General features: G+C 43.2%; 2 protein-coding genes across 2 annotated transcripts; both read left to right on the top strand.

The window, feature by feature from the left end:
• Positions 1 to 11,221: 11,221 nt before the first annotated feature.
• Positions 11,222 to 15,747, top strand: LOC132888343 (extracellular calcium-sensing receptor-like). The gene is made up of 6 exons (XM_060924398.1): positions 11,222 to 11,334; positions 11,567 to 11,849; positions 11,975 to 12,796; positions 13,440 to 13,661; positions 13,848 to 13,971; positions 14,831 to 15,747. Exons 1-6 carry the CDS (start codon positions 11,279 to 11,281, stop codon positions 15,745 to 15,747), a joined length of 2,424 nt encoding a protein of 807 aa, XP_060780381.1. The 5' UTR covers positions 11,222 to 11,278.
• Positions 15,748 to 18,029: 2,282 nt separating this feature from the next.
• LOC132887541 (extracellular calcium-sensing receptor-like) lies at positions 18,030 to 22,944 on the top strand. Its single transcript, XM_060923009.1, has 6 exons — positions 18,030 to 18,106; positions 18,338 to 18,626; positions 19,283 to 20,113; positions 20,636 to 20,866; positions 21,044 to 21,167; positions 22,037 to 22,944. Exons 1-6 carry the CDS (start codon positions 18,030 to 18,032, stop codon positions 22,942 to 22,944), a joined length of 2,460 nt encoding a protein of 819 aa, XP_060778992.1.
• Positions 22,945 to 23,713: the final 769 nt, after the last annotated feature.

Here is a 23,713-nt window from a genome sequence, read left to right as displayed (position 1 = left end):
GGAAGGTTTTAGACTGGGCAAGTCAATCACTCAACCTTAACCCAATTGAGCAGCATTTCACCTCTTGAAGAGGAGACTCAAGGGAGACCCCCCCCCCCAAAAAAAAAAGCTACAAACAGTACAAACCTGGAATAGCATCACAAAAGAAGAGTGCAACAATTTGGTGATGTCACTGAGTCAAATGGCTTGATTAATTTATTGGAAGCAACATATATTTTGGAATGCAGGTTTGGGTAGTGAAGAGGCAGGAATCAGGTGAACGAATTTAAAGGTTGTTTATTCCTTTTACTTGCACTTTTCAGCACGAAATGCTTCACAGTCTCCCTCTGAGATGTGCACCAATACACACACACACACACACACACACACACACACACACACACACACACACACACACACAGTTCTGTGCTGGTTCTCAGCTTTCTCTCTGTTGTGGCTATCAGGCCAGGGAGCCTTCTGGCCTACTGCCAAGTACTTTGCTAATAGAGGAAGTCCAACTTAAATGGCTGAAGTGCCAGATACCAATGAGTGATCTACATGTTGGAATCCTTCATGCAGTAGCGCCGCTAGAGTGAGGCATAGTCTGAATGATGATGTGATGTTCATCCTTCAGGGACAAAGATGACCATGACTTTAATACGGTGGGTGGCGGTTGTGGGTCTAGAGGTGACTGATGAGGCCAATCCAGGCTTTGAAGGTACGCCTCCATGTCAATGTTCCATATGCCAAGGTGGAGTACCTTCACTATCTTTTTGTTGTATTTCAACCACTGAGAGGGATCCCTGCTGGCTGCATTGTACTGGTCAGGGTAAGGTGATGGGTTTTGTGAGATCAGATTCAGGATGGGAGCAGAGGTGAAGGATGTCTTGAGCTGGCTGAAGGCCTTGTCTGCCTCAGGGTTCCATTGTAAGTGTTTGGGCCCTTTTTTCAGTGAGTGGGAAGGCAATGGAGCTGAAGTCTCTGATGAATCACAGATAGAAGTTGTCAAATCCCAGGAAACATTGGAGTTCCCTGACAGTGGTGGGGGTTGGCCGTGTAGTTACTGCTGTGACCTTGTCTGGGTCCATGGTGACTCCATCACTGCTGAAGATGTAGCCCAAGAAGGAGGTTTGAGTCACTGAAACTCACACTTTTATGCTTTGACAAACAGGTGATTGTTCAACACTTTGGCTAAGACCTCTTTGATGTGGGCCTCATGACATTCTAAGTCCAGAGAATAGATGATGATATCGTCAATACAGTATATATAATAATGAACTTGCCAAGCATGCCCCTTAGCACATGATTAGTTAGGTATTGGAACATGCTTGGCCTGCAAGATAGCCCATATGGCATGACACAGTACTCATAGTGACCAGAGGTGGCACTAAATTATGTCTTACACTCATTGCCCTCACTGATGTGCACCAGGTTGTAGGTGCTATGAACGTCCAGCTTGGTGAATACCTTGGCAGAGTGAAGTTGTTCTAGGGCTGATGGAACTAGAGGCAAGGGATACAGGTATTTCACTGTGATCTGATTTAGGCTGCAGTAGTCGATGCATGGCATGAGACCCCTCCCTTTTTCTCCACAAAGAAAAATCCCACAGAAGCAAGTGATGTGGAGGGATGAATGTACTCCTGTTATACAGCCTCCTGCATATAATCCTCTATAGCTTTTTGCTCCAAGACAGCCAGAGAGTAGATTCAGCAGTGAGGGAGGCATGGTGCCAGGAAGAAGCTCAATGGCACAATTGTACAGATGGTGAGGATGGAGCCCATTGGCTTTACCCTTGCTGAAGACTTCCATGTGTGTCCAGTAACATGATGTCAGGAAGGCCAGGAATGAGGACCTTAGTGGAGACATACAGGCTCTCCACAGTGGTGGAGGCTACTGTGAGCTTGGGTAGATAAAGACAATGTTGTCTGCAAGATGTGGGTCACAGCAGAATCTCTCTGTCCTGCCAGGAGATCTGAGGATCATGATGGTGTAGCCAGGGGAACCCTAAGATGATGGCCTGGTTCTCAGTCTTGGTGAGGAGGAAGGCAATGGTTTCTTGATGTAAAGCACTGACTTGGAGAGTGAGGGGTTGGGTGCATGTGGTTATGAACCCCTCTCTGTTGGGCCCACCATCAGTGGCCCTAATACTCAGTGGGTGCTAGAGTTTTTACATGGGCACTTGGAGTTTCTGAGCAATCTCGCTGTCCATGAAGTTGCCCATGGTTTCTGAGTCTATCAGGGCAGAGTGAACATGAGAGCTTTACCAGTACATCAATCTTGAAAGATTTAAAAGAGAGATGTTTAGCGGGACTCACTGACAGAGGGTTAGCAGTGCTCAGAGCTCTCTCAGCCCCGTAGATGCCCTTGAGCTTTTTGGGTGAGAAGAGCAGTGTGTCAGAAGATGTGTAGCTTCCCCACAGTAGATGCACCATCCCTTCTTGCATCTCCGTTCACATTCTGAGCAAGCCATTCTAATGTGAGAGATTTCCATGGGTACTGAGATTTCAGTGACAGGGGTTTCAGACATGGAGCTTTGCAATGATGGTCAGTTTTGTAGAAGGTTATCAAATCAGATGGACATGTCAATGAGTGAGTCCAGTGTGACTTGCCTATCTTGACATGTTAGTTTGGTGAGAACTTGAGGGTGGAGCCCTTGAAGAAATGCTGCTTAAAGTGCTGGTTCGTTCCATCTGCTTCCAGCTGTGAGTGTGCAAAGTCAGAGTCAATAAACAAGCAATGGTCAGGCAAGGCACAAACAGGATATCAGAGGCAAAGAAAAAAGGGCAAAATCCAAAATAAAAATAAAGTAAAAAACCAAAGTATCAGCACAATAACAAAAGGCTTGGCAAAGTCAGGCAAGGGAACACTACTTTGCAGTTGGTAAATGGAGCATTTACTTTGCAGTTGGTAAATGCACACTAGAATCCTTATATACACAGTGCTGATTTTGTGAGATGGGAAACAAGTGTAGCGCTAATCAGTATTATGGAGATGGAGGGCAGTGTGGTGGAGATTGGTTATCATAGTCTGTGGCAGCTATGTTTGGAGGCTGTGGCAAACTCTGGGAAGTGGAGTCTTGAGTGCATGCAGGTACAGAGGTGACAATGACATGCCAAGGGAAAACCAGTCAATCATACTAGCAATGCCACAAGCCCATTGGGTAAGGGAATTTGGAATTTTCAAATGAGAAAAGGCTCTCTGCCCCCTGACTTGACTTGACTTAATCAGTAAACATGCTTCCAGATGCCTGTGGTGCTAGTAAAATTACTTGTCTTCTCAGAATTATATAGGAGGAAGTGATTTTGCAGTACATTTTTTTTACATCTTTCCAGTACACATTTATCTTTATCTTTCAAGGGTGCAGGAGCATAATTAATTGTGTAGGATCATGTAGCACAATAGATAGATAGATAGATAGATAGATAGATAGATAGATAGATAGATAGATAGATAGATAGATCCATCTCAGAAACAAATTATGATGACTGAATTGTTTATTCACTTAAATATGAATAATATGATACATTTTGAGTATTTGATATGGCGAAATAGGACAATAGGACACAATGGAAAAATCAAGAACACACGGGAAAGATGAGAATAACGGTGCTCGTAAAAGAACAGCGACTGTACCGGCTGAAGGTCACGTGGGTCTCTGCTGCGGCACGCGAGCAATGGGACATCACTACCGCACCGGACAGAGCGTGAGGCGGGGGCGGGGCAAAATGACTGGCCGTAGATTCTATCAAAAGCTCAATCTAAATTGACCATGGTTGCAAAATATTGGCCAAAAGTATGCAAACACTATGAAATATGAAAGTAAGATGAAAAAGAAACATTCTGTTGCCTTATACTGCAAGACTAAAGCAGAATAAAACTGTCAAAACTCACCTTTACAGTGATAACGTCCAAACAGATCACTCACGTAACAGAAAGACTGAAAATGGAAGCACGATCAACTTCTAACTGTTGGAGTGGAACATTCCATTCTACACATGCAAATTGTTAATGTGTCCTTCCCGGCACACAAATAACATGCTACGGTAAAACGTAGACCACAACTCATTTTATAGCTCAGAAATTCATACAAGACCAGCTACCATTGTAACATATTCTGTAAGAAACATATTCTATACCTAACTTTCAGCTTTTGTTTTAAAAAAACAAAATCGCAGATTTATAACTAAATTTTTATATGGCTATAGAACCAGAGCAGGTGGGTGGAGCACAGAAGCACGGCAGGCCAGAACTGAGTTCTCAGAAGCTCTTTTATTTTTAATGATGTGTGGCTTTTCAGCTCATTCAGTCTCTCACACATGCATTCGGGTCGGGAGAGAGCTCCCTTTCTCTGCTCTCTCTCTCCTTTTATAGGGCGCGGTCACTGGGGAAGACACACAAACACAGGTTAACTCACATCAGGTGCAGTGATTCTGCCACTTACCTTCCCTGACTCCGCCCTCCATTCACAGACCGACGCTTGACCATGCCCCCGCTGCCACATACCCCCACTGCCCGACTCAGGCCGGGGAGCCATCCGGCCTGCAGCCGACTCCCCCCCCCCCCCCCCCCCGCCTTGACAGGAGAGGAAATCCACCACGACCATCTGTGCCCCCGGCCTTTGGACCACCTTGAACTTAAACGGCTGGAGTGCCAGATACCAACGGGTGATCTGGGCGTTGGCATCCTTCATGCGGTGGAGCCACTGGAGGGGGGCATGGTCCAAACAGAGGGTGAAAGGGTGTCCCAGTAGGTAGTAGCGGAGGGTGAGGACCACCCACTTGATGGCAAGGCACTCCTTTTTTATGGTGTTGTACCGGCCCTCACGCACTGACAGCTTCCGGCTGATGTACAGCACTGGACGATCCTCCCCCTCCACCACAATCCACGATCCTCTGGGACAGAACAGCCCCCAGCCCTCTGTCTGACGCGTCTGTCTGCAAAACAAAGGGGAGAGAAAAGTCAGGGGAGTGTAACAGTGGCCCCCCACACAGTGCAGCCTTTACCTCAGAGAAAGCCTGCTGGCATTGCTCCATCCACTGGACCGGATCTGGTGCCCCCTTTTTAGTCAGCGGGCTGGTGACATCCGAATAATTAGGTATAAACCTACGATAGTAGCCAGCCAGCCCCAGGAACTGTCTCACCCCCTTTTTGGTCTTGGGCCTCAGGCAGGCCGCAATTGCTGCTGTCTTATTAATTTGAGGACACACCTGCCCATTGCCCAAGTGGAAGCCCAGATACCATACTTCCACCCGCCCAATCACACACTTCTTTGGGTTGGCTGTGAGACCCGCTCGCCTCAGCGACCTAAGGATGGCCCTTAGATGTTTTAGGTGTCGCAGCCAGTCATTACTATAAATAATGATGTCATCCAAGTATGCGGCTGCTTAGGTGGCGTGGGGGCAGAGGACCCTATCCATAAGCTGCTGGAATGTAGCGGGCGCCCCAAACAGCCCAAAAGGAAGTGTGACAAACTGGTGTAAGCCAAATGGTGTGGAAAAGGTCGTTTTCTCTCGGGATAATGGAGTCAAGGGGATCTGCCAATATCCCTTTGTCAAATCCAGTGTTGAATAAAAATGAGCCATGCCTAGTCGATCAAGCAACTCGTCAATACAAGGCATTGGGTACGCGTTGAATTTAGACACCGCATTGACTTTTCTATAGTCCACACAGAACCGGACCGACCCGTCGGCCTTGGGAACCAAGATCACTGGGCTGCTCCAGTCACTGTGGGACTCCTCGATGATGCCCATTTCGAGCATGGCCTCAAGTTCTTCCCGAACCACCTGTTTTTTGTGTTCAGGCAGTCTGTAAGGGTGGTTTCGCACTACCACCCCAGGGGGCATCTCAATGTGGTGTTCTATGAGGTGGGTGCAGCCGGGCAGGGGCGAGAATACATCAGAAAATTCTGTCTGTAACTGGGTGACCTCTGTGAGTTGGGTCGAAGAGAGGTGGTCTCCACAGGGGACCGGAGTGGTGGGCGATGTCAATTTTACTTTTTGAACCTCCAGCCCTAGCTCCGCCTTCTCTGGAACCACTGACACCAACACAACAGGGACCTCCTCATTCCAAAGTTTTAACAGATTGAGGTGGTAAGTCTGTAACGCTCCACCCCTGTCTGTTCGCCGCACCTCGAAGTCAATGTCCCCGACTCGCCATGTGACCTCAAAGGGTCCTTGCCACCTGGCAATCAATTTGGAGCTCGACATGGGCAACAACATGAGTACTTTATCTCCCGGTGTGAATTCCCTAAGGCGCGTGCCCCTGTCGTACAGTCGGACTTGACATTCTTGGGCCTGCCACAAATTCTCCTGGGTTAGGTGCGTGAGGGTGTGGAGTTTGGCACGCAGGTCGATAACATATTGAATTTCATTTTTGCTTGTTGAAGGTCCCTCCTCCCAATTTTCAAGCAGCACATCTAAAATGCCACGCGGCTTACGCCCGTATAATAATTCAAATGGGGAGAACCCCGTGGAGGCTTGTGGGACCTCTTGCACTGCGAATAACAGGGGCTCGAGCCATTTATCCCAGCTGTGTGCATCCTCGCATATAAATTTTCAAATTATGTTCTTGAGGGTGCGGTTGAACCGTTCAACTAAGCCATCCATTTCTGGGTGATAAACGCTGGTGCAGATAGGCTTAATTCCCAGTAACCCATACAGTTCGCACAGTGTGCGTGACATAAACATCATGCCTTGATCAGTCAGAATCCCTTTGTGGATTCTGACTCGGGAGATGACGCGGAAGAGTGCTTCTGCAATACTGTGTGCTGAGATATAGCGAAGAGGCACTGCCTCCGGATATCACGTTGCATAGTCCACCAGAACTAAAATAAAGCAATATCCTCATGTTGACCGATCTAATGGCCTGACGAGATCATCCCAATTCTTTCAAATGGGGTCTCGATTAATGGCAGAGGGTGCAAAGGTGCTTTTGGAATGGCCGCTGGATTTACTAACTGTCATTCGCGGCACGCCGTACACCACCTACGGACATCACCATGAATCCCTGGCCAATAGAACCGGGCCATTATTCGGGCTAGTGTCTTATCCTGCCCCAAGTGTCTGGCCATGGGATTAAAGTGAGCCACTTGTAATATAAATTCCCGGCGGATCTTTGGGATCAAAAGCTATGTTATCGGTTCCTTCGTCTGAGTGTCCTGCGTCACTCAGTATAACCTATCCTTAATAATGGAGAAATAGGGGAAGGATGGGGTGGCGTTTGGCTGGAGCGTTTGATCATCGATTACTCTCACTTGGTCAAATGCATGCCATAGAGTCTCGTCTTGCGACTGCTCTAATGGGAAATCCGCAAGGGATTCCCCGAGAGAGGGAGGAGGAGCCTGCTGCTCCTCACTCTGGCATGGTGATGATGTACAGTAGACAGCTCTGTGACAGCTGCTCCCACCAATGCCACACCGGGACCTCCCCCCGCTAAAATATGGCAGGCCCCACGCTTCACTAAATGTGACATTAATTCCCGAAATCCTGGCCAATCAGTCCCCAAAATTATTGAGTGGGTAAGGCGAGAATTAACCACCACCTTTACTCTAAATTTCTCCCCTCTAAATAGAATGTGGACCGACACTAAAGGGCAGTTGTGAACATCCCCATGCACACACAACACCTTCACCAATTGTGCTCTCCCCAATGCCTCGTCTTGCACCAGGCTTTGGTGGATTGAGGTCTGCTTACAACCGGAGTCCACCAAAGCCTGATACGTATCCTCTTGGATACTCACCGGTATGCGATACACTCCGGCCCAATCAAGGGTGGTCCCTGGCGTGTCGGGGATCCAGACCACCGCACCCACCTCCATCGCTGAGCACTGATGCTGGAGGTGCCCCGGCTCCCCGCGGCGCCAGCATACCGGCCCAGGCTCTCCCTCTGCACTGGTGTTTCGGAACTCATTCACCTGAGGGGGGGAAGACACAGACATGGAAGTAGGAAATGGTAGGGCACCGTGGGTGCAGCGGGCCGGCTGGGGTGGAGCTGGCCCCCGCCTCCGCGGTGGGGGAATGGGGTGAGGATGAGAAACAGAAGGGGAGAGAGAGAGAGAGAGAGAAGAGAGGGGAGAAGAGGAGACACGCTGTCCTGCCGTCGGAACAGCTGCCATATGGTCCTCTGCCAGCTCAATGGCCTGATCCAGTGACGCCAGGCGATGGCACTGGACCCACTCCGCTGTTCCTTCTGGAAGTCGGGCAATGAATTGTTCCAGCGCCACCAGGTCAATGATTCCCTCGGCATCGCGGTTGTCAGCCCTCAGCCACCACCGGCAGGCGTCCCAGAGTTGCTAGCCAAACGTGAATGGCCGGCCGACCTCCTCCAGGCACAGCGCGTGGAAGCACTGCCATTGCTGCTTCAGGGTGCGCCCCACACGTTGGAGGATGGCCCTGCGGAGGTCGGCGTAGACCAGCCGGCTGTCGGCGGGGAGCTGTAGCATGGCCAGCTGCACCTCGCCCGTTAGCAGGGGGAGGAGGCGCGCCATGCGCTGTTCCGCCGGCCAACCCCATGCCTCTGCTGCCTGCTCAAAAAGAGCGAGGAAGGCTTCGGGGTCATCGTGTGGACCCATCTTCGTTAGGGCGAGGTGGGGAGGGTCTGCGGCTGTGGTGATGGTGGACTCTGCCAACGCGAGCAGGTGCTGGAATGCCTGGCGATCTTCCTGCTGTGCCAGCACCAGGGCTTCGAACTGTTGTTCTTGCTCCATCCAGAGGGCGACCAGCACCTGGTGCTGGCTCTGTTGGGCCGAGGCGAGGGCATGGACCAGGTCCTTGAAGGGGGAGGACTCCATGGGGCTGTCTCCTCCTGCGCTCCATCCCAGGTTTCGACACCACTGTAGAACCAGAGCAGGTGGGTGGAGCACAGAAGCACGGCAGGCCAGAATTGAGTTCTCAGAAACTTTTATTTTTAATGAAGTGTGGCTTTTCAGCTCATTCAGTCTCTCACACATGCATTTGGGTCGGGAGAGAGCCCCCTTTCTCTGCTCTCTCTTTCCTTTTATAGGGCACAGTCACTGGGGAAGACACACAAACACAGGTTAACTCACATCAGGTGCAGTGATTCTGCCACTTACCTTCCCTGACTCCGCCCTCCATTCACAGACCGACACTTGACCACGCCCTCGCTGCCACAATGGCGTAATGATTTTAAGTCACTACTTTTGGTGAGGTAGTGACCTTGACCCTTAGGCTTTCCGTTTAGATCAAAACACACGATAGTATTGGTTTGGGGTATGCGGAAAATGGAGTTACAACTGTGATAAAATATTTTGCATGATGTTTTATTATGGTTATGATTATTCTGTGAGCGCACCAATCCTTAGGTGTATAAAGTTACAACTTAAAATACAATTAGTGATAACTGTATACTTTTCAGTGGACTACAACCTTTTTAAGGGAATGCGATGTAGTCAACCATTTATCATGTCCCAGATCAAGCCGCCATTTTTCCACAAATTTGCAGAATTTTTGCCAAATTCTGAATATTCACATCAAAGATTTAGTTTTATCTGTATTATTTCTTTCATCATTTTATTTCAAATTAAAACCAACATCACCATTCAAAACCGTATAGTTTATTGACTGTGAGTATATTTATTGGGATACCCCCACAGTACCCAGTTTCTGAGACAGACCCATATATGAGAGAGAGAAAGAGATAAATGATGTGCTACATGAACCTACACAATTAATTATGCATATTTTGATCCCATTTTTATCACACACACGTATGTGTGTGTGTGTGTGTGTGTGTGTGTGTGTGTGTGTGTGTGTGTGTGTGTGAGATATAAATGGGATCAAAATATGAAGACATATTTTTAATCACTAACCGTCATCCTCTTGCATCAGGCACAAAATAAAATTATTATAAAATAAAGAAATAGAGCTTTTTGTTTTGTTTGTTTGCTGTTATTTGTTTGTTTGCTTGTTTTTCACCAAAGTCTCATTTTCTTAGACAGTAAATCTTGTCAAAACAAAAAAAAAATTATAACCTATTACAGTGTGATTTGCTTCCTACACAGTGCTCTGTTGTCCTGATATCCTGGGAGGGCTCATCATGATTGTATGTACATACAGCAATCTCCTGATGATATTAGAGGCCTAAGTAAGGAAAATAGCCTGGAGCCAGTAATACAGTATGCCATTATTCTCAGTCTCTCTGTATTAAGAAAACCTACAGGGCTTACAAATATGAAATAATCCCAAAAGCCACTTAAAACCTGGTAATGAGGTAATAATCAGAATACCGACATGCCCTCATGAGAAAGCCTTGGGTGAGGCAGTACTTGCCATGCACAAAAGAAATTCATTACCCCCAAAATTATCCTTGTAGAAAACTGCCCAATTCCAGGCATGTGTTATTTGAAGCCCCCCAAGATTTTATTGTAATTGTTAAACATTTTTCATTGTAGTTGTATTCTATTAATGTTACAGCTGTTTTATTTACATTTAGAACCTGATCTCTGATTCTTTTGCATGGAACTTTTCCTAACTACGATAGTGATTATTAATAGTAGTACATTACTAATCCACAGTGTTTTTTGTACAACCATGATGCATGTCTCCTTCATGCACAAAACAAAGGGATAACTTTCAAAATACTTTATGCAGGTATATAAACAGGTAGTACTTTAGGACTCTCATTGAAACAATTATCAATGAAACTCATGTTTTAGCCTATTTTATGGGTTTCTTTGTCTATGGCAGTTTTAATTTCAGGACATTTCAGTGGATGCAAACAATAATTTTTGTCTGAAAAGATCAACAATTTTTGTCTTTGAAAGATTATTGCTTACCTAACATACCCTTGGCTGTATGATGCATGACCAATTCATTTCTGCCATCATAAAGATCCACTCTATGCCTGGTTATTGCAGTGTGCATGTATTCTGGGGAGTGATTCTGTTTTCTCAGGAGGATTTGTGGCCTAATGTTGCATAAGAAGCCTTCATGTACAACATAAAAGTAGGCATGAGTGATTTATTTCACGTGTAGCTAGTTTGTCCTTGCACATCCTGTGTGCTGTTGTGGCAGAATGTCACATACAAAATGCTATACTATGGAGTACATAGAATATTCTGGCCAGTGTCATTTAGCTTGATTAGCTGTGTGCACAGAGATATAATGCAGCTTATGGGTGTGTATGCATGTGTATGTGTGCCTGTGGCATTTCTTTCTACTCTGATCTCTTCTCAGCTTCTCCAACAGCAAGCCTGTCGACTCATCTCTGGCCCTTCACACCTGCCTGCGGTGGTGAGAGAAGGGAACATCACACTAGGGGGCTTGTTTTCTCTGCATGATGCAATGATGGAGGCACGGCTGTCTTTCAACTCTCAGCCCGAATCTCCTCAGTGTACTGGGTCAGTCACTCACCTTCCGATACAGAAGCACTTTATGCCTGGATGCCTGCTTTTTGTTTTCATTTTCATGTATATTTATGTATTTTACATGCAAATGTTAAGTAAGATGTATAATTTTTTTCTCTGTTGTAGTATGCAAAAAGCTTTATATTTTAGCACTGTTTCTTATGATGAAACATAAATCACAAATCAGATTTCCATTTTGAGGTTTAGCTTCTCTTGTCTCTGACAGGTTTAATTTCAGGACATTTCGGTGGATGCAGACAATGATTTTTGCCATTGAAAAGATCAACAGGGACAACCACCTTTTGCCAAACATCACCCTTGGCTATAAGATCTATGACTCATGCAGTACCCCTCTCCATGCACTTCGCACAGCTATGGAGCTAATGGGGGAGAGAGAGAAAGGTGGAGATATATACTGTCAGGGAAGGGTGCCTGTTGTCATTGGTGATGGTGGATCTACACTTTCGATCATGGTTGCACACTTTCTAGGTGTTTTCCAACTGCCACAGGTGAGGATAGTTGTATGGCTTACATAAAAGTATAAAAGTTGCATAAAGCTGCACTCATATTAGGTATCATTTTTCTTTAATTAATTTCCACTCCACTCTCCTCTCCTTTCCTTTTCTCTCTGAAGGTCAGCTATTTCTCTAGTTGTGAGTGTCTGAGTAACAAGAAAGTATTCCCTGCATTTCTAAGGACCATGCCAAGTGACTTCTTCCAGGTGAATGCCTTGGTTCAGCTGGTACAACACTTTGGCTGGACTTGGATGGGAACAGTAGCTGGGGATGATGCATACGGCCGGGGAGGAGCCCAAATCTTCATTGACAAGGTGTCCAAACATGGTGCATGTATTGCTGTTTATAAGATAATTCCTAAAAACCATGCCCCAGAAGAGATGTCCAGGATTGTGGAGCACATAAGTGTTTCAGGGGTTCGAGTGGTGTTGGTGTTTGCTTTAGAGCAGGATACAAAAGCTCTCTTCACTGAGGCTCTCAAACAAAATCTGACTGGGATCCAGTGGCTGGCCAGTGAGGCCTGGATCACGGCTGCAGTCCTCACCAAACCAGAGTTTCAGTCCATTCTGCAGGGCTCCATGGGTTTTGCCATTCGCAGGGCTGAAATCCCTGGTTTGCAGCCTTTCCTGCTGCGTTTGCATCCCTCCACATTCCCTGATGATCCTTTCATTTTGCAGTTCTGGGAGGAGATGTTTGGGTGTTCTCCTCACACTGCAGTCAGTGGAACATTCTCAAATAAACCACCTTGTAATGGCTCTGAGATATTGGCAAATACTCAAAGCATATACTCAGATGTGTCTCAGTTGAGGATCTCCTATAATGTTTATAAGGGAGTGTATGCCATTGCTTATGCTCTGGAAGCGATGCTGAAGTGTGTGCCAGGGAGAGGACCATTCCCTAGGGGTGTGTGCCCTGACACCCAGACCATAAAGCCATGGCAGGTTAGAAACAGAAATTATCATTTAACTGACACATATAATGATTTATGTCTGTCTGTCTGTCTGTCTGTCTGTCTGTCTGTCTGTCTGTCTGCAGTTTCACTGATGGGTTGAGAAATAATGCATCTATTTTTTCCCCTCTGGTATAAGAATGAATTAAATTGAATTGATTATTTAAATTTTTAAAGATTCATTAATGTTATTTTCATATGCACAAGCTTCTGTGTACAATGAAATTCTTAGTGTGTATGTTTTCACTGATACTGCAGTGGAAAATAAAAGATCAATAATAATAATAATAATAATAATAATAATAATAATAATAATTACTACACTGTTCAAATGTGTCATGAATATATTTTACATAATCCTGCACAGGGACTGTACAGAGAGCTGTGAAGGATTTGTCCAGTATGTAATGCAAAATTAGAACAAAGTAACAGGATATATAGAAGAATAAATATAAAAAGGATATGTACATAAACTATGGTTCAGACAATTTCCACCAGCTCTTAAAATAAAGTCTTACATTTTCTATCAAACTGTCTGGCTATCTGTCTTCTCTGTCATATCAGTGATATCTGATATTATTCCCACTCCATGTTTCTCAATGTCTTTTTTTTTTTTAAATCATTGTACATCCAAGCTTCTGCACTATCTGAAAAAAGTGGACTTCACAAATGAGTATGGTGAAGAAACTAAGTTTGATGCAAATGGTGATCCAGTGGCCATATATGACCTGATCAACGTTCAGCTCTCAGAGACTGGTGAGGTCCAGTATGCCACTGTGGGCACATTTGATGAAACCAAGAGCAATAAACTGCTGATAGAGGAAAATCTAATTATCTGGAATGGTAACCAGAGACAAGTAAGCCTATGTGTCTTAAAAGCAAAACTTAAACTTTGGCATCACACTTTGGCATTTTATATTATCCAATGCATTTTATTTTTCTGGCTCAATTGCTAAGACTATATTCTATAAATACATTTTGAATTTCTATCTGAAAAATAAGCCATTTATATCCTTTTAGTCGGACTCTTCTTTGCTCTGCAGATCCCTGTGTCTGTCTGCAGTAGCAGTTGTCCCCCAGGCACCAGGAAGGCCATTAGGCCTAGTTTCCCTGTCTGCTGCTTTGACTGCATTCTCTGTGCAGCTGGGGAGGTTAGCAATCAGACAGGTGAGTTACCTGCACCTGATAGTGAAAATGCAACAGCCATTTTCTCTTTTCAGAGCTATGGGATACATTTGGCCTTTTTTTAACACTTTCAAAAGAAAAAGAAACAACCATGTTTCCAGTGGTGTATAGTAACAATGCATAAATATTCTGCTTTACTTGAGTACAAATAATACTGTCAACTTCAACGTTTACTTTCTTCTAATTTAGGTTCATAAAAAAGGCTATATGAATCAATTAATCAAGTACTTCCCAGACACAGTTCTTACTACAATACAAACCATTTAATGCTGTGTCTTTCCCATTTTGGTAAACAAATGAAAGAATGAAAGAATGAATGAGTGAGTGAGTGAATCCCAGATGTCATTTAAATGCCATCATGAAATTGAACAAAACATTAAAAAGACAATCTTTTATGAATTTTAAGTGAAAGTTGTTAAGCACTTGCAACCTTTCCAAGAAGCAGCAGCAACAACAACAACAATAATAATAATAATAATAATAATCATCATCATCATCATCATCCTTGGAAACAGACATTTGTTTGCTTTTATAAGGATATAAAGTGCACACTGTACGAATACAGTAATATTACTATAATTTTATAATAATAAAACTATCATACTGGACTGTTTGTGTTATACATAGGGAACAAACATTAAAACACATCCAATGACATGGAAATATCCAAATTGATCTTCTCTATTTTTGATATCAAGCACTTTTAATACCTGAGTCATTTCTCAGTCAGGGATCTTTGAGCTTTAAATCAAACATGACTATTAAGTGTTTTACACACAGCTGCATTCCTTACAATTTAGTGGATTTCAATCTTTTTTTTTTTTTGACTGTTGTGTGTAAGATGCCATAGAGTGTGTGACGTGTGGACCTGAGTTCTGGTCCAACCTGAAGAGAGATGCCTGTATACCAAAGCTGGTGGAGTTCCTGTCCTATGGGGACACAATGGGCATGACATTGCTGGCTGTGGCCTTGCTAGGATCCTGCACCACACTTGCTGTTGGCCTCATTTTTGCCTTCAAACGCCACACACCTCTTGTCAGGGCTAACAACTCGGAGCTCAGCTTCTGCATCCTCAGCTCTCTTTGGCTGTGCTTCCTTTGTGCCCTGGCCTTCATTGGACAGCCTACTTCCTGGTCATGCCAGTTACGTCATACGGCTTTTGGCATTGCCTTCTGTCTCTGCCTGTCTTGTATTTTGGGAAAGACAATGGTGGTTCTGATGGCTTTCAGAGCCACTCTGCCAGGTAGCAATGCCATGAAATGGTTCAGACCACCACAACTGCGTGCTCTGATCTTCCTGTGTACAGCAGTGCAGGTTGGGATTTGTAGTGTGTGGTTGGGCCTGGCACCGCCTGTCCCACGCAGACTAATGACTCGGGAGTCAGCACACATCATCCTGCTGTGTGACATGGGCTCAACGCTTGCTTTCTCTCTGGTTCTGGGCTACATTGGCCTGCTGGCTGCAATCTGCTTCTTGCTAGCCTTCTTCGCCCGGAAGCTCCCAGACAATTTCAATGAGGCCAAATTCATCACTTTCAGCATGTTAATTTTTTGTGCTGTTTGGATTGCCTTTGTTCCAGCATACGTCAGCTCCCCGGGAAAGTACTCGGTAGCTGTAGAGGTTTTTGCCATATTGGCTTCCAGTTATGGCCTTTTACTGTGTATCTTTGCCCCAAAGTGTTACATAATTCTGCTCAGACCAGAGAAGAACACAAAGAAGCACCTCATGGGCAAAACCACAGGAGAAAAAAAAATGTAGCATTATATCTTGTGAATTTGAAATGTATATATTTAATTGTGTGTCTATGGATATTAAGCCATGAACTCATTACATCTGTTCCAACTTCAGCGTAATTTGTTGAATGTGTATATTTCATATCAGTAGAAAAATGCTTATTATTATATTATGTCTGGAATATAACATTTTCCTTTAACTAAGATGTATCATGCCATTACATGACCATGTGGTAATTTTTAATAAGGTGTCAATATAAGGGCACACGATAATATATTGAGGCCATGATTTAAAATATTTAAGCTATGAGATAATATATTGAGGCCAAGAGATAATGTTTAAAACGACAACATAATATATTGAGGCCACACAATGATATACTGAAGCCAAACAATAATATATTGTGGGCATGAAATAATATATTCAAGTCACATTTGAAGTTTCCTGTAGCCCCATATTAATATATAATAATATATAAGGCCATGAATTAAGTTTCTTGAGATCCCTTTTTTGGCCACAAAATACAACTTAATATACAGCAACTATTTTATTTTCAAATGAGAAATCAATTGAATTAGACCATTATGGGCAAATGAATAATTTTTTTGCCTGTTCCTACCAAATAATTAACAAAATATTGCATAACATATGAGCTTGAGAGCTCAAGTTACACAATTTGTTATGGGTTCCCATGACATATTTAATTTGTGGGCTCAGGATATTACGTCTTGGTCACAATATATTATCTTGTGACTTCAATACATTAATTAAAATATTATAACCATGATGTAACCTCAGCAGCTCCGTAGAAAAGACTCAAACCATTTAGCTGGACTTAGAAATGTGTATTTTTATTCACTGCCCACTAAGAGGTGCTACTGAGAAGAGTTTGGATAAAATAAATACACAATTTGTCAGTTGAAGCTTCTGGCATGAGACTATAATAAATTCATACAAACACTCTTGTGGCTGTTGCCTTTTGCCTACTCATATAAAACCACACATACTTATTTTATTTTCCTCCCTGAATCAGATAAAATATGTCCTGTCCCAGAGGAACTCAAAAACATGCTCCATGTCTCCCAGAACACCACAATTAAAGCACAGCTGCATCAAGCAAAAAAAAAATAAATAAAAAAAAACCCTCACTTAACAGGATATTTTACTTTGGACGTATAATAGTAATTTTAAAAAAAAGGACATATCTACACACTCTGACAACTGACTGACTAGCTTAATGGTCGAAAAGCATGATGATTGTTGGGAGTTCATGTGACACTGAAATAATGATATAAATAAATGTCATAGTTAATAATAATAATAATAATAATAATAATAATAATAATAATAATAATAATAATAAATCTTCTTCTTTCTTCTTTTATTTCCCTTTTTCTGGGGATTTAACCCCACTAGGGTGTGTCCATATGGTCTAACAAACACTGGAAATTTGTTCTGTCCATCATTGTCCTTCTAATCTGCTGAGCATCCATTCCTAGGTATTTCTCTAGTGCAGTCCACTTGGGAGCACACTCATCAAAAAGGATTTGTTTTCATTTTCGTAATAAATTAAATAAATAAATAAGTAAATAAATAAATAACAGAGTTGTGACAATATAAGAGACCAGCAGTTGCAGTTGAGTGGTGGTGGGATTTGAACTCAGGACCTTTTGATCAGTAGCCTGAATTAGAAGTGTACTTTAGTAGAACTAAATTAATCAGCAATTAATTCAGTACTACTGTAAGAGCAAACAATGAGAAGTTTAATTTCTGCAAGTGACTTTGACCTCGGGTGATGAGACTTAGACTGCCCCTATTTTCTCTTTCTTCGAATTCTTTTAATGCTTTTAATTATTTTAAAACATTTTCTAATGCTTCAGTTGTTTTGTAGTATGTCAGAAATTTTCGTTAAGCATTTCGAATTGTTGTTAGGCATTCAGGACCAAAAAGCACTCAGATGTGATATTTTTGACTATTTTTTTCCTCTGTGTACAGTGTGTACAGTGTGTGTGTGTCCCAGTGTATGAACTGACGCATGCGTGGCTTTGCTTGTGTGTATGTCACCCTTTTTTCCCTACAGAGAGGCTTTTCATTAATCTGCATCTATAAAGTTCTGTTGCTATCATGTCATCAAAGGAGCATACAGTCTCTGCTGACTAGAGGTCAGGATGCTGGTGTTCCATGTTCTGGTCTTGCTCTTGTCTCTCCTCTGGACCAAATGCACTTCGTCTGAGGCAGACTGTCAGCAATGGCAGGACTTGGACTCTGCAGTGGTCCATAAGGAGGGCCAGGTGATTCTAGCTGCCATGTTTCCCATCCATTCTAAAGGTGTAGAGCAGGAACTAAACTTCATGAGTACACCAGACAAGAGGAAATGCAGGGGGTAAAAACTTTTGTCTGTGAACAAGTCATTTTGTGCTTCTGGGGCATTGTATTTCCTTGATTTGTATGACTAAAGATGGCAACGGTATGTTTTAATGTCATGCTATTTTTGCACCAGTCTTTGTTATGAACATCATTCATATGTTTCAGGAAAGAATCCACAATAACAATCATGTATTTTAGCCTAAGTGACTCTAACAGTATTTTTATGTAGATTATCCTGTTTCTTCAGGTTAAACCTGCGTGCATTACGCTGGTCTCAGGCCATGATTTTCTTCATTGATGAAATTAATAGAAATCCTGTGTTGCTGCCCAACGTCACACTGGGTTACAGGATCTATGACACATGCTGGGCAGTGGATCTGTCTACAAGAACCGCCTTATCTGTGGTCTCTCAGCCACTGAAGAGGAAAGGCACAGGGGCATGTTCATCCCCGAGCATACCTCTTGTCATAGGAGACTCAGGATCCAGCCTATCTATAGCTGTCTCCAGACTGCTTAGTTTATTCAAAGTCCCACTGGTGAGATCATCGCTGTGCTGCCGTTTTTTCAGAGTAAAGTCTGTTCAAATGTGCACATACATTATACATTATGAGTGAAACAGGTTTTGTCTGGATCATCCAGCTGCCTATTTTTCATTCCTCTCCTTCTTTCTAATCCAATTGTACATTATACTAAAATGACACTTTTGTGTGTGTGTGTGTGTGTGTGTGTGTATATATATATATATATATATATATATATATATATATATATATATATATATATATATATATGAACATATGAACCCATATTTGTGACATAATGACAATAGCACAGTATATGATCATGTGGAAAAACTGATATGAATCTTGGATACAAAATTACATGAAAAGAAAGGAATCATTGGCAAAACCATATAAAATAATAAAAAGCATGAAAAATATGTGAATAATTCAAAATAATAAGTATGCACCACAGTACAGTATATGTCAAACAACTAATATGTGAAGTGTCTATTTACATGTGAATTTTCTTGGATGTGAATTTTCTCTCTTTGTATGAGAAGTCAACAGAGCAAATCCCTTTCACAAAGCAATTCTGATTTATCGGAATTACTTCTCTAAATATTAACAAAGCAAAGCAATATTCCTTCCTTTAATCTGTCTTTTATTCTCATCTGTGTCTGAATTCCCAGATCAGTTACTTTGCCTCTTGTGCTTGCCTGAGTGACAAAAAGCAGCATCCCTATTTTTTTCGTACAATCCCTAGTGACACATACCAAGCCAGCGCTATGGCTCGCCTTGTCATGCACTTTGGCTGGACCTGGGTGGGCACATTTGGTGCTGATGACGCTTACGGACGTACTGGCATTGACATGTTCACAGCTGAGGTGACATATCTTGGTGCATGTGTGGCCTTTCGGGTCATCATTCCCAAAGTCCCCACTCAGCAACAGATCAAGGATATTGTAAAGATGATTGAAGATTCCACTGCACGTGTGCTTGTGACATTTGCCACTGAGGAGGATATGGAGCCTGTGCTGGAGGAAGTCGTGAGACAGAATATAACAGAGAGGTTGTGGGTGGCCAGTGAGGCCTGGGTAACTTCCACCCACCTATCCCATAAATATCCCTTTCTCAGTGGTACTATGGGCTTTGCTATACGCCGAGCCGAGATCCCTGGCCTCAAACACTTCCTACAAACCCTGCAGCCTTTCACTGAGCCTTATAACCCATCTGCACGAGAATTCTGGGAAACACACTTTCAGTGCTCCTTTAACACAAGTGTACCCATTGGTTCTATGGCTGATCAAGTCCAGTATAACCGCACATGTACTGGGAAAGAGAGGATTCAGGACACTGAGACGATCTATAATGATGTATCCCAGCTCAGAGTGACCTATAATGTTCACAAAGCTGTATATGCTGCAGCACATGCACTGCACAACTTGGTTATGTGCCAGACACAGGAGAGCATCACTCAGAAACAGCTCTGTCCAGATATCTACAGTCTACAGCCCTGGCAGGTATTGGTAAACATAGTCTTTATTTCGCTCTCCAATGATCTCATCTCATCTCATCTCATTATCTCTAGCCGCTTTATCCTTCTACAGGGTCGCAGGCAAGCTGGAGCCTATCCCAGCTGACTACGGGCGAAAGGCGGGGTACACCCTGGACAAGTCGCCAGGTCATCACAGGGCTGACACATAGACACAGACAACCATTCACACTCACATTCACACCTACGGTCAATTTAGAGTCACCAGTTAACCTAACCTGCATGTCTTTGGACTGTGGGGGAAACCGGAGCACCCGGAGGAAACCCACGCGGACACGGGGAGAACATGCAAACTCCACACAGAAAGGCCCTCGCCGGCCCCGGGGCTCGAACCCAGGACCTTCTTGCTGTGAGGCGACAGCGCTAACCACTATACCACCGTGCCACCCCTCTCCAATGATATAAGGGTTTATAATTATACAGTGAAGAAATGTTGCCCCTGTTAATTTCTGTCCAGCATATGGTTTTCACAACATTGTTGTTTCACTAGGTGATTAAGTACATTAAGGAGGTGAACTTTACCAACATGTTTGGCGACATTGTAAACTTTGATGAGTATGGAGACCCTGCAGGATCTTATGATATTGTAAACTGGCAGAAAGGGCCAGGAAGTGAGCGGATGCACTTTGCTACAGTCGGACGCTTTGACTCATCTCTCCCTGCCAAGCAGCAACTAGTTCTCAACCAGGACACCATTACATGGCCAGGTGGATCCAAGGAGGTGAAAGTTTTTGGTTTCACTTATTTTGGTTGAAAAATACAAATCACACAAAATTCAGAGCTGACAGCATCCTTCATTCTCTGAGTTTGACCTAAAATATAAAATGTTGAGTGTTCGTTGGAGAACCCTCTGTCTGAATTTAAAAATAAATAAATAAATAACCAGGTTTCTTCTCAGCTGCCAGTGTCAGTGTGCTCAGCAAACTGCCAGCCAGGCTACAGGAAAGCCCCGCGTAAAGGAGAACCCATTTGCTGCTATGACTGTGTGCCCTGTGCAGATGGTAGCATCAGTAATGGCATAGGTATGTAATCAAATCTTTCAGTGTTTGGAAAACTAATTCACAGTTTATTGTTTTCTTGTCATGCTATTGTGGTTCCCAGGGGCGTTTCTAGCTATTGAAAAGACCAGGGGCTAAGTTAAGTTTTCCTGGGACTTGTATTTTTTAATGGAGATTGGCCTAGACAGGTTGGGGAGGTTACATCATCTTTATTGCTGATTTTTGTACTGCTCTTTTTAAATTGATGTTGTTCACTTCGGTTTCTGCCTCCTTATTAAGTTATTATCAACACCCATAATGTCTCAGGAAACTGAGACCTGTCTCAGTTGACTATTAAATATCACTAGTAAATTTTCTCATCAGTTTAATAAAAATATATAATTTCTCTCTCACATAATCCTTTAGGACCACAAAGACACAAATTCTAAGCTACATTATTATATTGCAACATTCAAAATCCCAGATGACATCCCATCTCACAAGACTATGATCATATAAATGTCTTCCAAGTTTCTCTCTCTCTCTCTCTCTCTCTCTCTCTCTCACACACACACACACACACACATGCACGCACGCACGCACGCACGCACACACACACACACACACACACAAATACCATTTTCTCCAGGCTCCCAGGCTCAGGAGCCAGGCATCCAGGCTCAGTTGTCCCTTTAATCAATTATTCAAAGTGTTGCCACCTTCAGTGAAACTGAAATGAAATCTTCTTCCTTTTCATTTTTGGGAGAAATGAGAACTTTAAAATGCTCGAAGTTTGGTTGAGGTACATGCAAAACAGAAACATGTGAAGTGTTTGTGCAGGCTGCCACATAAGTGTTTGGAATTACTGCACTCCCATTATAATATTCTTGCAAATTATTTATCTTTGCTCTCAGATCAGCCAGAGTGCATGCTTTGCCCCGAGGACCTCTGGTCCAACCTACAACGTGACAGCTGTGTCGACAAACAGATTGAGTTTCTGTCCTACACTGAGGGTTTTGGTATGGCCCTTGCAGCCACCTCCATCCTGGGTGTAGTTGCTACACTGACCGTAGCTGTCATTTTCATCCGTCACCGAGATACACCTTTGGTGCGAGCCAACAACTCAGAATTGAGCTTCTTGCTCCTCATATCACTCTCTCTCTGCTTCCTGTGTGCCCTCACTTTTCTAGGCCAGCCATCTCGCTGGGCCTGCCCACTCCGACGCACGGCATTTGGTTTGACCTTTGCACTCTGTCTCTCCTGTCTGCTCAGCAAGACTCTTGTGGTTCTCATGGCATTCAGGGCTACACTGCCTGGCAATAACACAGCACGCTGGTTTCGCCCTCCTCAGCAGCGATTTGGTGTGTTCCTTTGCTCCGCCATACAGTGTGCTGTTTGTGTGGCTTGGTTGACCACAAATCCACCTTATCCAGTGAAGAACACATGGCTGTACCGTGACCGAATCATCTTAGAATGCCACCTTGGGTCAGTGGCACTGTTCTGCTGCGTGCTTGGCTACATTGGCTGCATGGCTGCATTTTGCTTCATCTTGGCTTTTCTGGCTCGGAAGCTGCCTGATAACTTTAATGAAGCCAAATTCATCACATTCAGCATGCTTATATTCTGTGCAGTTTGGATTGCCTACATACCAGCTTACGTCAGCTCACCTGGAAAGTTCACTGTAGCAGTCGAGATATTTGCTATTTTAGCATCCAGTTTTGGAGTCTTGTTATGTATTTTTGCTCCAAAATGTTACATTATTATTTTTATGCCTGAAAAGAATACTAAAAAATATCTCATGTCTCAAAAAGGTGGGAGGTGATATCTGTTGTTGTTTGTTTGTTATTCTTTTTAGTTTAATTTAATTTTATTGCTCATTTATCTTTCTTTTTTCTTTTTTTCATTTTATTTTAAGGCTTTTTATGGCTTAGCTTGTGACCCTTGTCATACTGTTCTGTAACTGGGAAAACATGGGAGAGAAATAAACATGGATATTAAAAATACTTGTGTATTAAACTGATGTGTATTTACAATTGGTTTAAATGGTTCTTATGAAAATGTATGAGGGTTATAATTCTACTTAAGTTTTTAGTACTTCTGTTAATTTAATTAATTCTGTCCAGATTTTTCAAGACTATTTGATGCTGCATTTGATTAAATCTCCTGAAAAGAATGAAAATAATCATTTATGTTCATAAAAATGTCTATGTTTACTTAAAAATATGAATCAGTTAATCAGTTACTTCCAATATACAATTCTTCCTACAATAGTAACCATTTAAAGGCAAATTAATTAAATTCATTAATTATTACTGTGGTATCACTATAGTGTAGTGGTTAGCACTGTCACCTCACAGCAAGAAGGTTCTGGGTAAAATACTCAGCCACTGTGGATGCACAAGTCAGTGCACACATTGTGCCAGTCCCAAGCCTGAATAGATTTGGGAGTGTTGTGTCAGGAAGGTCATCCGGTATAAATCCAATACCAAATCAAATATGTGGAACATATCCACTGTGGTGACCCCTAACGGAAGCAGCTGGAAGAAGAATAATGCATAGAAATCAAGATCATATTCAATTTTAAACAACAC

Source organism: Neoarius graeffei, chromosome 6 (assembly GCF_027579695.1).
Source record: "Neoarius graeffei isolate fNeoGra1 chromosome 6, fNeoGra1.pri, whole genome shotgun sequence".
Lineage (NCBI taxonomy): Eukaryota > Metazoa > Chordata > Actinopteri > Siluriformes > Ariidae > Neoarius > Neoarius graeffei.
The sequence above is the reverse complement of the archived record's forward strand: the minus strand, read 5'-3'. Positions and strand labels throughout refer to the sequence as shown.